Genomic DNA, 22,316 nt, shown 5'->3' on the forward strand with positions numbered 1-22,316 from the left:
CGCATATAACTCAATGACGGAAGTTTACCTGGGTACAGGGTATTACACTGTCGGGCTTGCTCGACTGTAGCGTTCTCTCTTGTTTTTTTTTTTGGTTCACTGCTATTGTGCGAATTTGGTTTCATAAATCATGCAACATGGATTTTTCTATTGATTGACAATAAAATCGTTTGTTTCATATTATTTGAGGTTTTAATAGTAAGTAGAGACTTTAAGACTTCGACCATGAAGACTATTTTATTTTAAATTTCTTCCAAAGAGGTTATTATGCACAAATATCATTCGATTTTTTTCTTCTAGAATAGATATTGCTATTATGCTATTATTATATTACTAATTACTAATAGCAATATGTATCTGAATGACATCTTTAAGAACTAAAGTGGAGAAGAATTTTGTGTGAACAGCGGCTGATCACGAGTTCAACCATCCTATATTCAAGGGGAATGACGAACCCTTTCAAGTAAAAAAGTTGGCAATCAGGCACCTATAGAAACGAAGTGACATTCCTTTCAGATCAGTAATCATAAGGAGAAAAAAAGCAGTATAGTCAATCACCTCAGATGTCGCGTTGAAATTCGAATTCTTCTATAATATTGTTGATTGATTGATGACCAATAAATATATTAAATATATATTTTAAGCAAATATTGTATTAAACACTGGCATAATTTGAATTTAAGCTAAACGGAATATGGGTTCAATTCCTTAAACTGTTGAGTATCCATTTGTTATTAAATATGGACCTCTTGCTCATCCTGGCAGCAGCAATGTCTGGGACGATGAAAAATATGTCGGATGTGTTTTCTTTACATTTTCTTTTTACTACCAGCCCTACTAATTCCAAAAACGTCTACCTTAAACTATTAAAAAATATATGAAATTGAATGCTAAATTAATTATTTGTTAATAAATTAATCATTGAACTGCCAAACATAAATATTCTAAAAAGTATTCGTAAAATTTGAGAGAAATAAAAAATTGGATGTGATAATAATTGAAAGAGAAATAACCCGAAATTATTTTAAAAAATATTACAGCACAGTGAATAATTTGAATTTTGATCTTGAATTCGCGTTGTTGTGTTCGGGACCGCTCCCATATGTACATTCATTCTATTTTTCTTACAAGTATATACATATATGTATGTAAATAAATAGTTTCGTTTATTAATATTCGCAGAGAGTCATTAAGTTTGTAGTCGAATTAGCTAGAATCACGCAAGATACACAGTAATATCGTTGTGCAATGTTTGTTGACTAATATTAATATTCATTATTAACAAAACTAAAATGTGGAGGCTTGCCATTTAGTTATACAAGTATACCTCAATTAGTATTATTATTTGGTTCATTTTAGTTAGCTTGAGTAATATTCGTTGTTACTTTTTGAAATAACTTTTCTGCCAGTTAAGGCCTCTCAAACGATATTTATATTAGGCGCAAAAGAACTCATTAAACAATTTAAAAAGTTACAAATCATCAATTATTATTAATCATTAATAGCCCTGTTTGGGGTTGAAAAAGTCACCAAAACTGCAGCTCTCTACAGTTCATATCACAATCATTCTGTTGCTCATGAATTGTGAAAGCGCTTGCACATTTGTTCATCAACCAGCTATTATATTCCACATTAGTCCTTGTCAGCAGTAGACCGCCAATAACAATGCCAAGGCAACCAGTTATCCATTGTCTTGGCAACCGACCTCAACCTCAAGTCCAGAAAGCAACCCTTCGCTGTCAACAATAAATAATGCTTAACATACGATCCAAGCAGACATTGCAACTAAATAGGAATGTAAAATGGATTTCACTTATTGCGAATTTCCCTGCACGGTGTCACTCGACACCTTCAAGGCCTACTTCAATCCCAATGATGTGAAGCTGCCCAAAATCAGCGGCAAGTCATTGCTGAGCAGCCAGCCCGGACTTGCCGATGCCGCCGGCAGCAACAACAACGAATGCCAAACAAATCAAGTGAAAAGTTTGCGACATCTTGTGCTCGATGCCATTGTGGAAAACTGGAGTGGTAAGACAACAACAGCTCTTAGAAAGAGAAAGAGAGAGATGACGAGAGCTAGGACAACTATAAAAGGGCAACATCTTGACTCCTTCTAGAGGTTCCCCTCTACGAGCAGCTGCCGCGACACGAGGACCGTAACTACATACTCAGTCAGTTGGATGTGGAACTGCCGCTGGAACTGCTCAGCGCCCACATAAGCGACGATTATTTCTGGGAGCGTTCTTTTCAGCAGCGGTGGCGTTCCGCGACAATGCAGCTGCGCGGACGGGAGCGGCCATGGATTAACATTTACATGGAACGACATCTGCAGGAGTTTATTGAAAATATGCAAACCGGCGACTATGAGCCGGAGGGCAATGTGCAGACGACATTGGACATCTGTGCGGCATATATAAATCAATTGGAGATAAATCAGCTACAGCCCGCTCCTCCGGGCAGCGACACCAATGGTAAGCAGCAGAATTGTAGACGCACTGTGGACTGTGAGTTCGATTTTGTTGCTCAAAAGACTGTCACATTATTATTCATTTGAAATGGGACCGTTATTAAAGAGATTTTAAAATTATGTTTATTTTAATTCTATTTATAAATAGTAAGTTAATTATTATTATAAATTCATAAATATTTAGATCCATTAAAATTTTTTAATTTTATTCTTTATTTTTTCTTCATTTGCATTCTTGATTTTCATTCAACATTCTTATTCTTCATCTCCTTATTTATATTAATTCTTTAATTTTATTTTTCATTTGCATTCTTCATCTTCATATTAAACTTATATATTCTTTATCTTCATTATTTATAATCATTCTGTATCTATATTTTTCATCTGCATTCTTTATGTTTATTCCTTATTTTCATTGTTCATATTAAACTTCATTCTTTTTCTTCATTCTGCTTTCATCATGTTCATTTTCCATTTTCTTTATTCAACATCATTCTTTATCTTCATATTTATCTCCACTCTTTACCTCAAACGTCACTCTTCATCTTTTTTTTCTGCATGCCTTACCATCATTTTCATTCTTCATCTATATTCTTTATCTTCTTTATTTATAATCATTATTTTTCATCTGCATTCTTCATATTTATTTCTTAGTTTCATTCTTCACATTACATTTCATTCATTATTCTGCATTTAGTCTTTATCTGTATTTTTATCTCCACTTTTTACCATTAACGTCATTCTTCGCCTTCTTTCTGCATTCTTTATCATCATTTTTATTCATCAACTGTAATCTTCAAATTCATTCTTCATTCTTCTTCTTTGTTATTATTCTTAATTTTGCATCTTCATTCTTCGCCAGCATTCTTCATCTCATTCATTATTCTTTGTAATCTTCATCGTTCAGCCTCATTCCTCATCTTTAATCTCCACTTTCGACATCTAGCCAAAATTTCTGTTTCACATCCCATTGTGCAACGAAACATGAAACACGAATAAACATAAACCTTCCCTTACACAGATCACATTCCACTTGATTACCTGCTCGCCAATCTGCCGGATTTACAGAGGCTGCGGCTCAGCTATTGCACCAAGACGGCCGGCTGTAATTATCAATTGGGCTGCAATCAACTCTCCTCACGCGACATTGCGTTGCTGGCCAAAGGACTGAGTCAGTGCCACGAGTTGCGCTCCTTCTGGTGAGATATTCGATAAGTTGATTGGAAGTTCTGAAAGTTTTCGAACTCATTTCACGCTACCAGCATACACAACACAAAACTGGCACCGTATCAGCTCCGACTCTTCGCCCATTGTCTGGACAAGGGCTGCCATCACCTCAACGCCCTCTCACTGATGCACTGCGCCATCGGTGATGCGGGCATACGAAGCTTTATGGAGAACTGCACCAAAGAATCTTTTGCCACGCTCACCATGCTCGATCTGACCAATAATAGGATAAGTGAGTTACTTTAATGAAACGACTAGTTTAAGAAAAGTCATCCACAAGAATTATAGTTCTCACAAATAAGCCTTAGACAAAAAGACAAGCTTCTTCTTTTAAGAACACAAAAGATTATATTTATTCTATTCCATCTAGCTGAGGAGGGTGCCTACATACTGAGTCGCACTCTGCAGCACGTGCCCCTGCAACACCTAGTGTTGCGCCTCAATCCCATTCAGAGCGATGGCGCTGCCGCCATTTTCAATACGCTGCAAGTAATGCCCATCAAGGTGCTGGACTTGGGCTCCTGCTCCATCACGGAATCCATTACGAAACTATTTATGTTGCTCATGTGTCAGCACAAGACACTGCTGGAGATCGATTTGTCCAACAATTGTCTGGGCGAGGTGCGTTTCAATGATAACTAAATGTTATTGATTATAATTTAATGGACAATTAAATGGTTTGCAGGATTTTGGCAAACACTTGCTTAAGGTCTTGGGGCTGAATAAGATACTGGAGCATTTGGATTTGCGAAATACAGGCATGTCCATGGACATGCGCCACAAATTCAAAACATTTCTGCTAAAAAATGTGGAGCGGAAGAAACATGAGGCTCTGAAGAAAATGCAACGTGAAAAATTTATGGCCATGATGCAGCTTTGAAGAAAGATATAACAATCATTTGCTTTACTTTCAATTCTAATTCTTTTCGAATTTTAAATTTGTTTTTTAATATTGAATAAAAGTATATAATATATAAGTTCTTTAAATCACATTACTTTTAGAGTTAAGCTGCTGCAATTGTTACAGCACGTTGAAAATGCCAACCTCAATCTTAATTGAGTCGGAAACCCTATGCCTCTATAATTAATCAAAGCACCTACATATTGTCCAGAAAGTGCCAAAAGAAAAGTGTGCAACAATTTAGCCGGAAAGTGTGACCCTTTTGTAATTTTCATTACCAAGCCCCCCCTCACTGCGTCTTGTTGACTTAAAGCAAGAAAAACAAAACCATCCATTCCCTAGAACCAACAAAACAACACTCAAATAGCCTTTTTCTAATGGCCTTACCCAAGAACAACAACAACAACAACGAGCGGTTGCCGAACTAAGTGGCCCCACGTTACACTTGAGAATGAGTTGAGAGAGAAAAGGTAAAAGTTGTTGAAAAAATAAATAAATAGCGAAGGAGAGGAGTGGGAAAGAAAAGCAAGCTAGCAAGCAAGCCAGCGATGTTGTACATAGTTTTCCTTTTTTCCAAAGTTTTTCTGTTGTTATTTTTCCTGCCACGCAAAGTGTAAAAATTGTTGTGCTGGGTTAATGGGTTTTAAGAGCCAAAGGTGCTTGGCATTAATTAGAATAATGTGCGTAACCTCTGATCTCAACGAAAGTTGACGAACAAATCTAAATGCTATTGAAACTTTTAACTGACTAAAATATATAAAGATAGAGATATACAAGTAGATATAGATTTAGCGATATATAGTAGACTAGCGTACAAAAAATGTTAGCTTTAGGACGCCTTCCGTTCTCAACACAACTTGGATTTATTTAGCTTTGTAGACATAATTGTATTTTATAAATACTTTAATGATGTTATGCCCTTAGATAACTTCTTATTGGTCCGCTATAAACTGAACTCATTATTTTCATATTTAAACAAAAAAATGAAAGGAAAATATTAAAAAACAAGAACGGAATGCTAAAGTCGAGCAGGCTCAACTCTTAAATACCCTGTACCACCCCACAAAAAAGTAATTAAATTAATTAATTAATTAAATTTAATTAATTAACTAAATTAATTTAATTAATTAACTAAATTGATTTAATTAATTAACTAAATTAAATATAAAATATTCCATGCATGCATACATACATTTACATTTACATCAGAATCGTGCCTTATGCCTGTTTGTGTACTTGTACATATGTATGTATGTGTGCATTGGGCCTGGTTATATGGCTATAACTTTCTTTCCGATCATTCTATCATAATGAGACTTGGTATACGGTTATATAATAACTAACCTAATGTGACTACCAAATTTGAGTTGAAAATTCCAAGAATTACTTGAGTTATAGAAAATCGGTAATAGGGGGGGAGTGGAGGGGTGGATCAGAAAAAATTAACAAACTCGTCCTTTCTCGGTCTCAGGAGAATCTGTATACCAAGTTTGGTTATTCTAGCTCTTATACTTTCGGAGATCCTTGCGTTCATACAGACAGACAGACAGACGGACAGACGGACATGGCTATATCGACTCGGCTTGTCATGCTGATCAAGAATATATATACTTTGTGGGGTCTACCAAGCCTCCTTCTGTGTGTTCCATGTGCACTCGCACAAAACTAATATACCCTTGTACCCTTTGGGTACAGGGTATAAAAAACAATAAATGGAGTAATACAAAAAAAATTTTAAAAAAATATGGAAACAAATTAGAAAAATCGAAAAAATGCCACGGAACTATTTTAAATATTGCCGCAAAATTGCTAAAAATCGATTAAGCGGCTTCGGAGTCCATTTATATATATCTGGCTTGAGGTATTTAATAATGTGTTTGGGGATTATTTAAATTTTTCTTTTTTATAAATTATTTACAACATCTTAAATTAAACTTTTTGAAAAAAATACAAATACAGGAGTCTTATTTATTTTTAAATAATATTTGCAGTGGCAAAAAATTTTAAATAAATATCGCATTAGCTCGACTATGATGCTCTATCTAGCGTTCTTCTTTTTTAAAGTTTCGTCTTGCCAGCAGTAACGTCGTAAATCACAAAACTGTATCCATCCAAGATTTATGAGCTGCTAAATATGCTGACAAAACAAAAGAGGGTGCCTGATGCCCATTTCTGGCTGAAAGCGCGCCACACAACTTTTTTCCGCACACTCACAGAGCACATATCAAAATTTAAAACGCAATTATCATATATACCTCACACACACACACACACACACACACACACACACACATATACATGCATACATACATACATACACATAAACTCGTATACACATATACATTTTTGGCAAGTGAGCAGTGTTTGTGGCAAAATTTTCACTTTGCCGCTGTTATTTTTCACAACAAAGGTCCTAAATAAACAGAAATGAGAAAAATGTATGAGTGGAGACAGCACTGGTTGGCGGTTAGACGAAAATACAATTTGATTTTAATTGAAAAATAGCAAAACATTTGTACAGACAATGCAGTTGTGTTGACATATGCTTGATGGATGCCAACATAAGTGAAAAACAAAGCAAGCTAGAAGAGACTATATCTATACTATCTATTCACTAAATAATAGGAAATCTGATATCACAATTAATTATTAATAGTACAATATTTATTTATTTAATCAATTATATAGGAAACACTATAAATGTTATAAGAAAGCCTTATAAGCTAGGAAAGTCTATTATACTTGTTATATCTGTTATATCTGCAATTAATTTTTTTTTTAAATTTAAATTTAAAAAATTAAAAAAAATATTTTGTTTTCAATATATAGCTACATAAATACTTATTGTACAAATAAAACATTAAAGGTACTATCTTACTATCTATTACTAAATAATAGGAAACCCCATTTCACAATTAAATATTAATAGTACAATATTTATTTATTTATTCAATTATATAGGATACACTATAAATGTTATAAGAAAGCCTTATAAGCTAGGAAAGTCTATTATACTTGTAGTTATATCTGCAATTAATTTTTTTTAAATTGAAATTAAAAAAAAATATTTTTTTTTTAAATATATAGCTACTTATTGTACAAATAAAACATTAAAGGTAAAAAGTGGAAAAAGTCAAACTACATTAACAAAACAACATTAATGTGTACAAATATGATATTGAAATCGAGCGGGTGTCATCTCTGGCTGGTTAATTAATGAAAAAGACTATTCGGGGATACTGTTTTGTCATGTTTGAGAAGATTCACAGAGAATCGGAAAAAGTACCGAAGGATTTTTCGGACTGCTTTCTCTCTTTATAATACTTTATAATACACAAACATACGATAAATAAAGCAGCCTTGGCAAGTAATGAATTATTTTTGGAATATTAAGCTCTGGAACTAAAATCCTAAAATTGAATAATAAATTACTTTTATATATCAAGAAAACAATTTTTTAATTAGAATATGTAGCAGAGAAATACTTGGAAAAAGGACAACAAGCTGAGAACTCTTGATTCATCGAAAATAGTAAATATTAGCCAGTAAAAAAAGTATAGAAAACTATTAAAACCTTATTTTTAAAGAAACAATACTTATTTTTTCTTAACCGTATTAAGACATGTATGCACGAAAATAAAAATAGTAGAGCTCTTGTCTTTCAATGCATCTAAATTTCTGAATGCAGTCTAGTGCTTCCACTGCCTATTTGCTTATTTGCATTCAGTGGCCTTCGCCAAATTGGACCGTCCTTTGTCTTTGGCTTTGTCCCATTTCTTTTCCAATCCGTTTGCAGTGTCAATTAGTTTGGCTGCCTAATTGCCATATTCTAAGCCATTTTTGAAGGCTAAGCCCGCCTAATTGCATTTGGGTGCGGAGCAGAGGCGGCCCAGGACATAAGGAAGAAAGAATCTGACAGTTATCATAATTATTTATGATACATCTTGGCGCACTTTTTTGTGCCTTTTGTTTTCGCGACGCAGCTTACGTTCTGGCCAAAAGGGTTTAATGCGCTAAATGGGCATGAAAACTTTTCAAATTAAATTAAAAGCATGCCGAAAGAGAAGACAAAACAAATTTGATGAGTCAGCTGTGCGTGTTGAGGGCGAGCCCAAAAAAAAACATCCAAAATAAAAATATGTATAAAAAAAACAAAATCAAGGAAAATTACAGCCTGCAGCAGTTGCAGCATTTAAAAGTCAATAAATCAGCAACTTAAGTGACGTGGGTTGGCGTCAAAGTTTTAGGGAAAAACAAAAACGAAATTAAAAGCAACAATTAATATCAAAAAACAGATTTATGATATTTTTGAAAAAACAGTTGAGCTGAATATTTTTAATGATAATAATCATAAATCTTTCCCACCCGGATTCTATAGGCTTGCGATAGTTTTCCTTGTTGATGAAATAAATAAATGAATAAAAAAATAAAACTAAATTAACTTTAAGCTAGCAGTCAATAAATATATAAAAAATAAAAATAAATAAATAAATATATCACTTATGGTTAACTAAGTACCTCTAATTAGGCCAATAGAACCATTTATGGGTAGCGACAAAAAATTTATGAGCATCATTACGAAGCTCAAAACTCTTAAATCTGTTTTTTTTTTTTTGTTAAGAACTCTATTCTTTTGTCAAGTCCTTTCTTTTGTTGGGATTCTCAAGGGTTTTTTGACTCGTCACGTCAATTTTAAAATTATAAGCTTTCCTCATCGATACTATGGACTTAAATATGTGATTAAAAAAAGTTCGTTAAAGTCTCATTTTAAAGTAAATATTACAAAGAAACATAAACATCATTACTTCTTGAAATAGTCAAATATGAAATCATCATCGAATATAATATTTTAACGTCGCGAGACATTTCGCTTTTAATTATTGAAAAATATCATAAGTCTTTACATTGAATAAACGATTAAAGAGTACAAAGCACTAAGTACATTTTACTTCAATGCTAAAAATTTATGTTCATTCGAATTTTTTGAAATGTTTTGGCCGAAAAGAAACCCTAAGCTTTTAGATCACAAAATTCTACATCAGTATAAAAATGTAAAGATATCTCAGCTGAGAAAACCGCGCCAGAGTTTTCTAAACTCTAACACGGCCTAGATTGAAATCTATTTATAGGTTGATTTCACACCACATTTAAAAATATAAAGCGTGCCATAAAATGTGAGGCGCCTAAATGTAAATAATCATAATTTAACATGCAGAGAGCGCCATCGACACAACAAACAATAACAATGGCTGACAATGTTACTTTATTGCCTATATAAAAATTCAATTCAGGATTTTGTCGGCTCCAACACGTCCCACAACACGCACAACAAGCTCTCCCCCTCCACACTCTATTGTTGCTGTCTACATGGCATTTTTATGATTATTTCACTCTTTTTTTGTTGCTATTATTCCTCTTGTTGTTGTTGTTGTTGTTGTTGTTATGGTCTATGACAAATTTACATATGCGGCTGCATTGTTGTTGTCTTTGCTTATATGACAGCCTTGGGAATTTCCAATACCAAGAACACAATCTCGATGGCAATCGCATGATGTGAGAATTGCCACAACGCCTCTTTGTGTGTTTGTACTTCTACGAGTATCGGAACAATAAAGAATAATCTCTTTGGTTGACTGAGAGGGGAAGCGGTCTCTGTTGGCGCTTGAAGATTGCTTGTTCGAGCCAAATGTCTCTGAAGTTTGTTTAAGCATTGACGTGTGCCACGTTTTATTGCTTGTAATTTGCATGCAGCGCTAAGAAACAAACTTTTTGTTTCTGTCTCTCTTTTTATAGTCACCTTTAAGGCGCACAAATGATGCGTGTCAGAACACGTTGGCAGCAGTCATTTAGTTGGTAAATGCAGAGCTAAATGCTTGCTGTGTTTTGTGTTGCATAGTTTTGGGCGCCTTTAAGGAAAGTTTCATTAAAGTGATAAAATAATGCAGGCAGGCTATTAAGAAGTGTCATGCGAAGGATCTCCCTTGTGTAAAATATATAATATAATATCATAAAATATATTCCATATTAAATCTAAAAATATGGTAAATACATTGTATATATACATAAATTTAAGTGTGTCCTATAAATTTAGAGTTGGTCATAACTCTTGAATTTCCCATTAATTTTCAACCAGCTTAAGCTGCCATATTGGTAGCAGAATACTGGTTTAATAAATTGTAAATAAATTTAAAAAAAAACTCCACTGCTTGTATGTAGATTTTAGAAATACTTTTTAAATAAATAAATTTAAAAAACCCATCAGAAATGATTAAATAAATTGCTTACTTTCGCTTTCGATAATATTTCAAAATATAAATTTGTAAAAATAGCTTTCAGTAGTTACATAAAACCTCCATTTTGATGTACAAAAAAAATTAAGATTTTTCATAGCTTGAAATGAAATAACCTTGTTTTTCATCAACAACCAATTTCTTCTTCACGGCACATATTCACCAGATTAAGTCCCCTCGGATTATTTAATTTTTCCGAAATTTGAAAAAGTGGATCAATGTCGAAAGATTTGTCAAAAATAAAGATGTGCAGTCTGCGTTTAGTAGTTATTTTTATTTTTTAGCTCGACGTTTTTAACTATAAACAGGATTTCAGAGCTATTGAACAGCGCTGGAAAAGATGAAAAATGTGGATCATACCATTTCTTCCTCAAGCAGCATAAACTATTCGCCAAATAATATTTCCTTGGACTATTTCTTTTTTCCAAACGTGTAAAGAAATAAAGATAATTTTGGCCGAATTGGTTTTTTTTTTTTTTTTTTGCTAAATCGGGTATTTTTGGGTTGCGCATATGCGTTATAAACAGAAATTTGAAAATCTTTAAATCATGGGACAACATTTGGAATAACAGCTAAGGTTCTATACTGTTTATCTGACGATGAAACAAGAGCTCCTATAAATTTTACTGACTATATTTTAGGAAATAAAAAACTAAAATCTTCACAAATATAACTATTGAACTTTTACATTTGTAGTTTAAAATTTTCCAAACTCAACACTAACTCCATTGATTAGAAATTCCTTTTCCCAGCTTAGCGCCAAATTTTACTTTTTTTCAATAATAATTTATAAATACAGAGACCTTCTTCTTATTTGGTTTGCTGTTGTCAGTCGTCTGCGCTGTCACTGCGTATTAATCAAAACCTTTTTGCTTTGGCCATTTGGTCGCACACAATATTTGCCAATCAATTGCCACAAACACAAATTGTCCATTTTCCTGTCGCCGGTGCGCCAATGCCTCGAATGCGTAACGGAAGGAATTTTAAAATTCAAATATAAAATAAAATACCCAATTGAAATCCGTTACAATGAATGTCGCACTTCCAGAGACAGCGCCAGAGACAGAGTCAGAGTCAGAAGCAGAGTCCGAGTCAGTTGGCTGGCCTGTCAGTGGCGAGAGATTCACACCGAAATGAACCCAAGGAGGTCTAGAGAAAAGGAGCGGGGGGGTCGACGACCACAGCAGATAATATTGAAAATCCGTAGACAATTGTGTGCAGATTTGAATGTTGTGTGGGGGGAGGGGGGTGATGGGGGGCTGGGACATCGGACCGCACTTGAGTTGGCCGCCGCCTGGTAACTGGTAATGAAAATGAAGTGAATTGGAATGAAGTTGGGCAGTTTATACAAATAAACTGTCGTTGATTTTAATTTTGCCCCCAAAATGGAAATGCCTTTGCATTTTCTTTCATTCTTTCTTTATTAAAAAAGTTCAAAATTCTATACTTATAACCGCACGACTTTTAAATACACTGCTGAACTGAAATGTAAGCTTTATAAATATCTAAATTAAATAACTAAGAAATAATGAATTTGTTTGATCAAATATTATTCATATTTTGATTGATTACTTGATTACACTACACTCAGAAAAACTAAATAAACACAATAAAATAACTAAAAAATACTGATTTTTTTATAAAATATTATTCATATTTTGATTGATTTCACTACACTTAGAAAAAACTAAATAAACTCACAATAAAACATTTTTCTTAAACATTTTTCTTAAAAAGTCAGTATCTTCTTAGAATGAAATTTGTTTTATTAAGAGCGACCTTAAAACCAATCGTTTCTATGACATCTATACGATATTTTGGTACGATTTCGATAAAGCTATAGAATATTTAGATTATTGAATAAAAATTACATTTGTTTAAAATATGTTTAAAGAGAGAAAAAGCTGTTTTTTTGCCGATCGTTCCTGTGATAGCTCTATATATAATATATAGTATATATAGTATATGGTATATATAGTTTGTTATAAACTTGATATGCACATAGATAAGACAAGTCTATATGCAAAATTTTATGTCCATAGCTATGATGGTTTCAATAAAAACAAAGGTCATACAGTCGAACTGTCGAACAGTCGAAATGCAGACATAGTCGTCGTGCAGTCGTAGTCAGTTTTTTCGATTTCTTTCATCAAGCAGAACATTTCAATATTGACTGTTGCATAGCTGACTGACTACTTAGTAAGCGCTTTCGAACTTTGGGTCTTAGGGTATACAAACTTTTGTGAAATACCAATTATATATGCGCCCGCAAATGTGTTGCAGCATTTGCATAGACATTGCGTTACTTTTTTAGCATCTAGGGGTGTAACATTAGACATTGCGGATACGGATGCTGATGCTGATGCTAATGCTGATGATGGCAGCACTCTCATTAGCACAAATCATTGTCAGCCACATGCATGTTGGCGCATATATCAAGGCAGCAAGAACAACAGAAAACAAAAAAAAAGAGGATATCATATATATGCAGGCCTTACAAATTATTAACATTATCATCAGACAACAGGCGGGCTTACAAACACACTCCCATACTCGTAGTATGCCCATATGGGCCGCCATAATCCACTGTGGAAATGTACAAATGATTTTCACAAACGCTTGCAAATTGCAACACCAAGCACTTGGATTTGGACTTGGAGGTGGACTTGGAGGTGGACTTGGACTTGGCTGTGGTCACACTGCTAAGTGGACAAATCTACCACAAATACGAAAATCACCCTCATTATGGCCGAAAACGTAAATTCCTTAGGCCCTTGTTGTTGCTGCTGTTTTCTTTTTTTTCTCTCTCTCTTTTTATCGCAATGTCGACAAGACCACTGGCCATGTTAACAGACATACGACTCCGTCTACGTTAAATGGTCGACACAAAAAACAACAGCAACAACAACAGTAACAAGGACAACAGCAGGAACGGGAGAAAAAAAGGCGAGAATGTTCGCATTCGGTCGCTGTGGACCGCTGTCAGCATGCCTGACACTAAAGTGGTTTAAGGCGATAAGACGCCTGTGGGGGGCTTAGCACGCGGTTTCGCATGACATCGGGTAATGAGTGCCGTTATGTGGCAGGAGGCTCCAGGGATGTGCTCCTGACGAGTGTGTGTTTGTGTGACAAATGCTAATAGAAAGTGGTTTCGCTATGATTGTTATTTACAATTTCACAATTTTCAACAGCATGAAATGCTCTTTTCATGGCTCTTTTAATAACCGTCTAAATGTCATACAAATCAGTAATTTCATGACCATTTCAGAGAACAGTATTTAGGTCTATTAGAATGAAACAAAATCTTAAGGAGGCTAGAGAAACTATAAAGACTGCATAAGAAAATGGTTTCCAATTGTTGCCTACAATTATTTTTTTAAATTTATTAAGATGGTCTGAGATAGAAGGCCTTTTAAACTAATCCGTAATCTTAAGATCGCTGCAAGTAATGCTCTTTTCATGGCTCTTTTAATAACCGTCTAAATGTCGTAGAAATTAGTATTTTATTGTAATTTATTAAAAGGGTCTAACCGTCTAAATGTCATACAAATCAGTACTTTCATCACCATTTCAGAAAACACTATTTAGGCCTGTCAGAAAAAAAGAAAATCTCAATTTGGTGGCTAGAAAATCAAGACTCTATGTCATGGACATAAGAAAATGGTTTCCAACGGTTGCCTACATTTGGTTTTTTTTAGAAATTATTACTCCGGAAGCTTTGTGACAACTGCTAAATATTTATCAGACATCAGTAAGCCTACAATGGGATAAGCGAAAAGGCTGACTCAGCTACAATGCAAGTAAAATCACGCAACTCCTAAATCTATATCTAGAAAAGATTATTTTTAAGCACAAAAATCATTCACTTATGAAAACTTTGAGCAAACGAGAATTACACCAATATCCTTCTTTAAGTATTATCTATGCATGTTCATCATTTAAACATTTTCATTTTTATTCATTCTCTGACAATATAATGATTCATTTTAAGTTTTACTTTACAACTCAACCAATAATCCTTATATCTGAACAAAAAAAAAAAAATCATAAATTAAAAATAATTCTTCAAGTTTAATTTTTTGATCAAAAGTCATTGTTTATCTGGAAAAGGAATACTTCAAGCCAATTAATATCTATGAGTTCTTCTTTTGATTTACATTTTCCATAATTTTTTCATTTATATAATTCAGTCATTGCTTGTGTTGTTATTGTAATCTTTTGACTCTCCCTCTTGTTGTGTTAAGCCCCAACCCCAAGTCCACTGATAAAGTCACCTGTATTTTTCAGACTTAGCCAGCAACTGTCAGTTCTTGAGGCAGCACGTACCCAAAAGCCTAAGAGCACCCCACCATCCAGCCAGCCCGGCTGAGGCGAGTCAAAAGCGTTAAACCGCACCGACACCTACATAAGAGTATCTCCTGATGTTTGGGCATCACCTCCAAACACAATATCCCACAACACACACACACACACACTGACAAGCTGGGTGGGGTCCGGGGGGCGCTTACTAAGTGAGCCATTTATCTTCACAGGAACCTCAAGCGCGACACAACACAACAACGACGGAGCATTTCCTACACGCGTCATCCAATCCAGGCAGACGCCAATAATGCCAGAGCTCAAATAAAACGATTTATATGCCGCAATACCAGAATCAGCAGCAACAACAACACGGCATTTCAACGTATAGTATTTTGTTTTTGGTTTCTGCATTGCCCGACCATGTCAATTGAACAGCAACAACAACAACAGCAGACAGTGGACCAGCGAATAATAATTATTAGGTAAAATCTTTTCCTTTTTCATTGCTTCATTTTGCTTTTTTCCGCTTACAAGGTTACTTCTTTTTTTGTTAGTCAACTAGTTTGTTTCAAGAATCTTAGCTTGTTAACTTTTTTTTTATTTTTGTTTTAAGTCTTTATTGTTTTTTTAAGATCTGTCCTAAGGAGGTCAATTATTGAATTATATGGTAGCATTGGATTTATTTAGTCATGCGTTGTGACGTGATTAAGTTAATTAGCTTAACTAATTAAACTGTGAGGGAAAGCCTGCAATCCAATAAATTGTGGTTAATATAGTAAGTTGAAGATAGCGCTCCTGCTAATTAAGATTCACATTAAAAAATTTATTAAAAATTGTTTGTCATCGCTATTTTTAAGTCGATCATAAGTAGTTCGACAATAAAGTTTCAAAAAAAAAGTTATTGAAAATACCATAAGATGAATGGGAAAGAAACTTTTCAAAACCTCATCAAAAATTTTATTTTTCAGAAGAAGAAGAACTATTTTTTTCTTACGTTGATTATTTCATTTGAAGGAATTTGTCTTGTTTTATTGATATAAAGATAATAAATACATATTCCTTAATATTAAGTCCTATTTAAATGTAATTTAGTCGATCTGTGAAACATAATAACATTTCAATATAGTCCAAAAAGATGACAAAAGAAGCAACTTTTCAGAAGATTATCCAGATATTTTAATTTCAGCAGAAGAAAAATATTTTTTATGAAACTACCCCTTACCTTGTACACCTTTTAAACCCCTATATATATAAAGTTATAAATTCCTAATATTAAGTTCGCAATATTGCATTTTTTCTCCGCGCAAACTTAAAATCCACTAACACGTAAAATTTAAAAATCAAGAATAACTTAAGACAATACATTCACATACCTCCGAAAGCAGTCTTTTCGTTATTGATAATTGGCCAACAATTGAGTAAATCTGGCCCACTGTGCAAGTACGAGTAAATGAAACCCAGGGAAAGAAAAAGCAAAAAAAAAGTAAAGTAAAATCGAAGATTGCTATCTTTGACGGCTTGTTTTCCTGCGCCTTCCCCCACCTTTGAAGTCGAATTCGAAATGGGGAAATGGGGAAATGGGGGAGTTGGAATCGGAATCGGTCGCGTCAATTGTGGGTGTGGCCGCTATTATGTATTGGCGTTGAAACAATTTGGACAGCAAAACAGACCGGGTGCGCAAAACAAATGAAAGGAAGTCGTTTAAAAGTACAAACGGACATTATTTATCCCTCGAACCATTTCTGGCCGCAGAAACTACACGAAAGCATAAAAAAGCAGCAAAGTAGCCCACTCTGCTCAGACACAACACTTACTTCTTGTTGTTATTGTTGTTGTGTCTACTTAGTTGTAATAAATGGAGAGAATGCCACAATGCGTTGCATATAATTTGGCGCACGGACAGCAATTGGATTTTTAGCATCAGCGGCTAGCAGTCGAAAGAAAATCGATTGATTTTTGCTTACTTAAGCACTTTTCGAAAGCTTCTCTGTTAGAAAGGGGGAAGGGGGTGGAGGGGGGGGGGGGGGGGGTGGGGGGCGAGCAAGTAATTTACAGTTCGCATTGGATTAAGTCTAGATATATAGTATGTTTGTCTGTATTTGAAATGAGTTTTGTGTTTTGCTTAACGGAAGCTTAGGGTGCAAAGAACTGAGTGTGTGACAATTCGAGGGCAGTTTTAGAATTGAAAACATTTTAGGACATATCCCAGACATGTAATAATACGAAGGGAGACCTTCAAGCTAAATATAATGCTCTCAACATTTTACAGAACGGCATCAAGCTTGCAGCGAGACTCTGCTCCCCAAATCAGGATATCTTTTACTATGTTTTCCTAAACTAATTAAAGATTAGTACAGGAAGCCTCACGACTCTTAATTCCAACCGATTTACCTCTAACCGAAGAACCAAGCGGGGTTAAAGAAATATCCCGGAAATATTACAGAAATAGTACAGCTAGTCAGTGTTAGCCTCACTAGGATACAGGGATACAGAAACATTTCAGGATCTTAAATTACAGAGCAACTGTCCAGAGAGGCACTCATCTCTCTTGAAAATGACGAAATAGAGGGGAAGTTTCATATCAAAAGCATTACAATATAGTCCTTTAGGTGGAGCGGATTAAGAAGAATTCATTCCGACGAGGCCAGGACTTCAATACAATGATTTCTGCACAAGCTGTAGAAATGAAAAAGACTAAAAAATCGTAGAGGAGCTTCGTTTCGTTACTGTCCAGCACTTCCTAGGCTGAGATTTATTTATTGCTGTAGAGTATCCCTTTCTCTATCATGTCACATAAAAAAAAAAATAACCAAGAGGATTATATGACATCTCAATGGACCTCCTTAGGCCTATGTGTGTTTCCTATGTAGCATCATCGCCCAAGCCAACTCAACCTAAGCTTATGGCGCTATTTGGGAATGTATCTCAGACCAAAAATTAGTTTATAACTTATTTATTAAATTGAAATGTATGCAGCAAGTTTTTTTTATTTATTCACATGTTGGTTACTGCGTTCGTATAAGGAATAAAATAAATGTGAATTGAATTAAACCAATGGATACGATTCTGAAAAATGATTGAAAAGTCTTAGCAGAATCGAATTTAAGTTAAGTGAAGTGCGTCTGAAGAAGGTCGCAACGCCTCTTAGCGATTTTAAGGTTTGGATTCACCTAATAGACCCTTAAACAAGCTAGTCTTTAATTCTTTAAAGTCTGTGGGACTATCGTTTGGGGTTAGTCTTATATATTGCATATAAGGATATCCAGGACTAGGATAATAGCCTGGATAATGACATCTCGGATTGCACATATTGCCCAGAAGTTGGTCGACATATCCAGGCTTACACTTCGCCTGAGTGTTTTTTTTCTCTCTCTGCTCACGCACTTCATCCAAGGTGGCGGAAACCATATCCTTTAATTGCTGCATCTGTTGATTATTCGCGTTTTTCATATCTTGTATTCCCGATAAGGTTGCATTCTTCAGATCGTTTATGGCATCCACGAGACTTTTGCCAACTACGGCTAGAACGGCCGCTAAATTCTCTGATTCTTCTTTGGGTTTGGGAGTAGGTGCTTTTGTTGTTGGCTTTGTTGTTGGCTTTTTTGTTGTTGTCGGTTTTTGTGTTGTGCCTGCGGGCTTTGTCTTTATCTTCAGCAGCACGAATAAAAGTTTTTCCAACATCTCAACCTTTTCCGGATTATCAGCCAAGGTCAATAGCGGACACTCCTTTGCTGGCTTCTTTGTTGTTGGCTTCTTCGTTGTTGTTGTTGGAGCCTTGGTAGATGATGTAGGTTTTCCAATGGCAGCTAGAATGTCCGCTACTGTGAGATCATCGACCGCGTGGTCGACTAATTCATCACAAATTGTGGAAAATATGTTTTTCTGCAATTCTTCAAATTTTTGACCGGAAACTCTGTGGCACTGTAGCTGCAAAAACAGCAACACTTTTCACAACAGATATCATTATATAGATTATATATGAACTAGTATGATGATAGAAATTATTTACCAAATGAAATGAACAAGAGCCGCATTGTGAACAGTTGCTGCTGCTGGTCTGAAGCGATATCTTTAGATCTTGTGTTCTAAGCACTTTAAGGAGCAATTTTTACAGCCTAACTAATTCGGATTTCAAGCATTTCAGTTATCGTTTGAACTCTTACTTTTGTTGACATTCGATTATATAAATGGTGCTTCTAAACAGTATTAAGCAGTACTTGACTTCTAAGACCATGAAGAACAGAAAGTTAAATAACAAAGTGTAGAATCATATTAATTTTTAAATGCCTTCCATGGTAATTAAATCAAACTTTGCTCTTTGATAACATATTATATTTATTTGGCTGCAATTGTCTTTACAAGCTGTATATGACTAGTACGCCCTTTTAAACTTTGAGTTAGGAATGAGATGATAGATGCTTTGATTGCTGGGTTCAAAGACTGCTGAGAAAAGTGAAAATTTCCCAGCCAATGAAATGATGTTACAAATAAAGTGACTAGATGCTCTGTTTAGTTAGCAATTTCAGATACATATTAATATATATAATATTACTTGAACCATTTTGACATGTTCGATAAGTTTATAGAATAAATGTAAAATTTGTCTTTTGCCAAATTGAATTTTGAATTCATTCAAAAACTTTCTAACTCTCTATTGTCAATAATCTTTGAAAACAGAAGAAAACAAAAGGAATTTTTGATTTATTTATTTTACAACATAGATTCAATGCTCATTGAAATAAAGCGCTGGATTTAAAAAAGGTTATATTAAAAGCTGAAAACATTTTTTAAAATATAAACTGAACATTACAGCAAAGTTACGATTTGCAATACAAAGAAATTGTTTCAATTTTTAACTATTACTATATATTTGCAAATTTTTCATTTGTTTTCTTTGGTTACAATGTTTAGTTTTCTGTTTATAAATATACTAAATAGCTTTTGAAATTTGTAAAACGTGCTTTCTTTGACCTTATATGGAATATCTTGCCTTTCTTACTTCAACACCGAAACATTTAACAATATCCTAGTTCAATAGAAGAAATAAGTTGAGCTGCATTCCTTAAAACAAAATTAGTTCTACATGAGAACGTCTGCAGCAAATTTGTAAAAAGGAATTACATCTTCAATATCGGTTAATAAATGCATTCAAGAACAACACAAAAGGAGGTTTTACGAAAAATACAAATTCTGAAACAAATTTGTTTGTTAAGTATTCTGGAAAATTTATGAAATATTTAAAAAGGGACGATTCTTACAGGCGGATATAAATTAGTTGAACTCACTAAACGTTCGTTAATGTTGCCACAATTTAGAAGAGACGGCTGCTGCGATTCTGTATTTTAATAAAATAATATTCTAAGTTGGAAAAGTTTATTTTATTAACATATTAGTTGTGAACCATCCATAATAAGTCTCTTTTTGAAGTTTAAGCAATATCAACGATTGTGATAAGCATCAACTATAAGCATTAGCTGTAGAAAACTATGATCCATCGATAAGATGATTGCGTGGAAACCCCAATTAGAATACACGAAAGCGTCTCCAGCCCAAGTAGAGAGGCTAAGTTGTAAATCTTTTATAGCAATGTTATGGCAGCTATAAGTCCATCTTTCCAAGCTTTTCAACTACCGTACACACACACTCACACCCCCCGTTGGCATTGTGCACACACAGACACATAAATCAAACAATAAGTACTCTTTATTATTATTATTTGCACTTTTTGCATATAACACACGCCAACGGTATTTATTTAAGCAAAGCAGCCGACGCAGCACAAGCAACAACAACAACAACAACTTCAACTTGGCTTATTGAATAAGTCAGGAGGCGAAACGACGGCCAGAAACTTCAATAACAACACCCACGCCCACCCCTGCCAGCATCCGAGCGGAGCACTTGAAAAGTTTGGAACGCCCAAGCCATCGCTTATACGAGTAGTGGTGGTGGTGGTGGGAGCGGCCGACCCAGGCAGGAATCGGCATTCGACGCGAAAGCCACAAATCTACGCAGGAGCTGAAACAACATAATTTGCATAAAATTGACGTTAAAGGTTACAGCAACATTATGAAATGCCAAACATTTACTTAGGCGTTGCCACCAGCCCCCCACTCCCCCGCTAAACTTGCCCCTTGCCGTCAGCGTCGCGTCGCCATATTAATAACCTTAAATCAATTTCATTATTTTGGTGTTATGTTGTTGTTGTTCTTGTTGTTGCCCGCAAGAATGTTACATGCAGAACATGCGTTAAATTAATTTTTTATTTGCGGCAAATATGTGAAAAGGACCCGCCAGCAAATTTCCGACAAATTACAGCGAATGTGTGCGAAAAAAACGCGCTCTCGTTTTACGTGTGATTTTGTTAGAGTGTGGGGAAGAGTCTTTCCTGGGCAGGACTCGCTCATAAACGCATTAATTACAAACCGCTGTGAGGATGCCAGCTGGGAGTGTCAAAATTTCCACATACAAGGGCCTTTTCGAATGTGGTCTGAGAGCAATTTGGTAGCTTAGACATGCTTTTTTAAGTGATAGTCTGCTTGCATGCTAATAGTTATACGAGTTAATTAAAATAATAATTAGCTTAAAATATGTAAACACAGAATAGTTAGTTCATCCCTCAACATTTTCCGGATTTTTGCACTGTTTTGTCCTTTTGCTCTTTTTGAGAGTTCGATCACGTACTCTTAAGCTAATTATAACAGTTCTAATGCTAACACTCTGAAGCCAACAACAATGCTGCTTACTTGCAATGCATTCGAAGAGAGCTCAATATATCAATCAATATTATGCCAAGGAAAAACTGATATAGGGCATTCGATTTCACGCGAAAAAAAAAAAAACACAATTCGTATGCTTGTTTGTAGTTTTATTAGAAGTGAAGCCAAGCTTTAAAGTTCGCAGAAAAAAAAACTGTTATACTTAAGTTGCAATGCGTTCCAAGAGAGCGCAATGCGTTCCTAGAGAGCGCAATGCGTTCCTAGAGAGCGCAATGACTTTCAAGAGAGCGCAACGCGTTCGCACACTACTTGTATAATTTGTAAAGAGCGTGAGCTACCATAAAATAAAACTGTTTAACTTATGTAAATAATTACTCTATCGGAAAAGAAATATAAATGTGGTCTCCAAT

The 22,316-nt window shown here is 34.7% G+C and overlaps 2 protein-coding genes across 2 annotated transcripts; one reads left to right on the forward strand and one right to left on the reverse strand.

Moving 5' to 3' along the window:
- The first annotated feature begins 1,802 nt into the window (after positions 1-1,802).
- On the forward strand, positions 1,803-4,574 carry LOC115624319 (dynein regulatory complex subunit 5). Its single transcript, XM_030518950.1, has 6 exons — positions 1,803-2,028; positions 2,118-2,471; positions 3,489-3,666; positions 3,730-3,926; positions 4,065-4,315; positions 4,380-4,574. The coding sequence occupies exons 1-6, from the start codon at positions 1,803-1,805 to the stop codon at positions 4,572-4,574; spliced, it is 1,401 nt and encodes a 466-aa protein (XP_030374810.1).
- A 13,582-nt stretch (positions 4,575-18,156) lies between these two features.
- LOC115623939 lies at positions 18,157-19,221 on the reverse strand. Its single transcript, XM_030518501.1, has 2 exons — positions 19,197-19,221; positions 18,157-19,131 (listed from the first exon to the last, which is right to left on the reverse strand). The coding sequence occupies exons 1-2, from the start codon at positions 19,219-19,221 to the stop codon at positions 18,341-18,343; spliced, it is 816 nt and encodes a 271-aa protein (XP_030374361.1). The 3' UTR covers positions 18,157-18,340.
- Between the last annotated feature and the right edge of the window lie 3,095 nt (positions 19,222-22,316).

This window comes from Scaptodrosophila lebanonensis, unplaced genomic scaffold, assembly GCF_003285725.1.
Source record: "Scaptodrosophila lebanonensis strain 11010-0011.00,11010-0021.00 unplaced genomic scaffold, SlebRS2 tig00000053-arrow-pilon, whole genome shotgun sequence".
Lineage (NCBI taxonomy): Eukaryota > Metazoa > Arthropoda > Insecta > Diptera > Drosophilidae > Scaptodrosophila > Scaptodrosophila lebanonensis.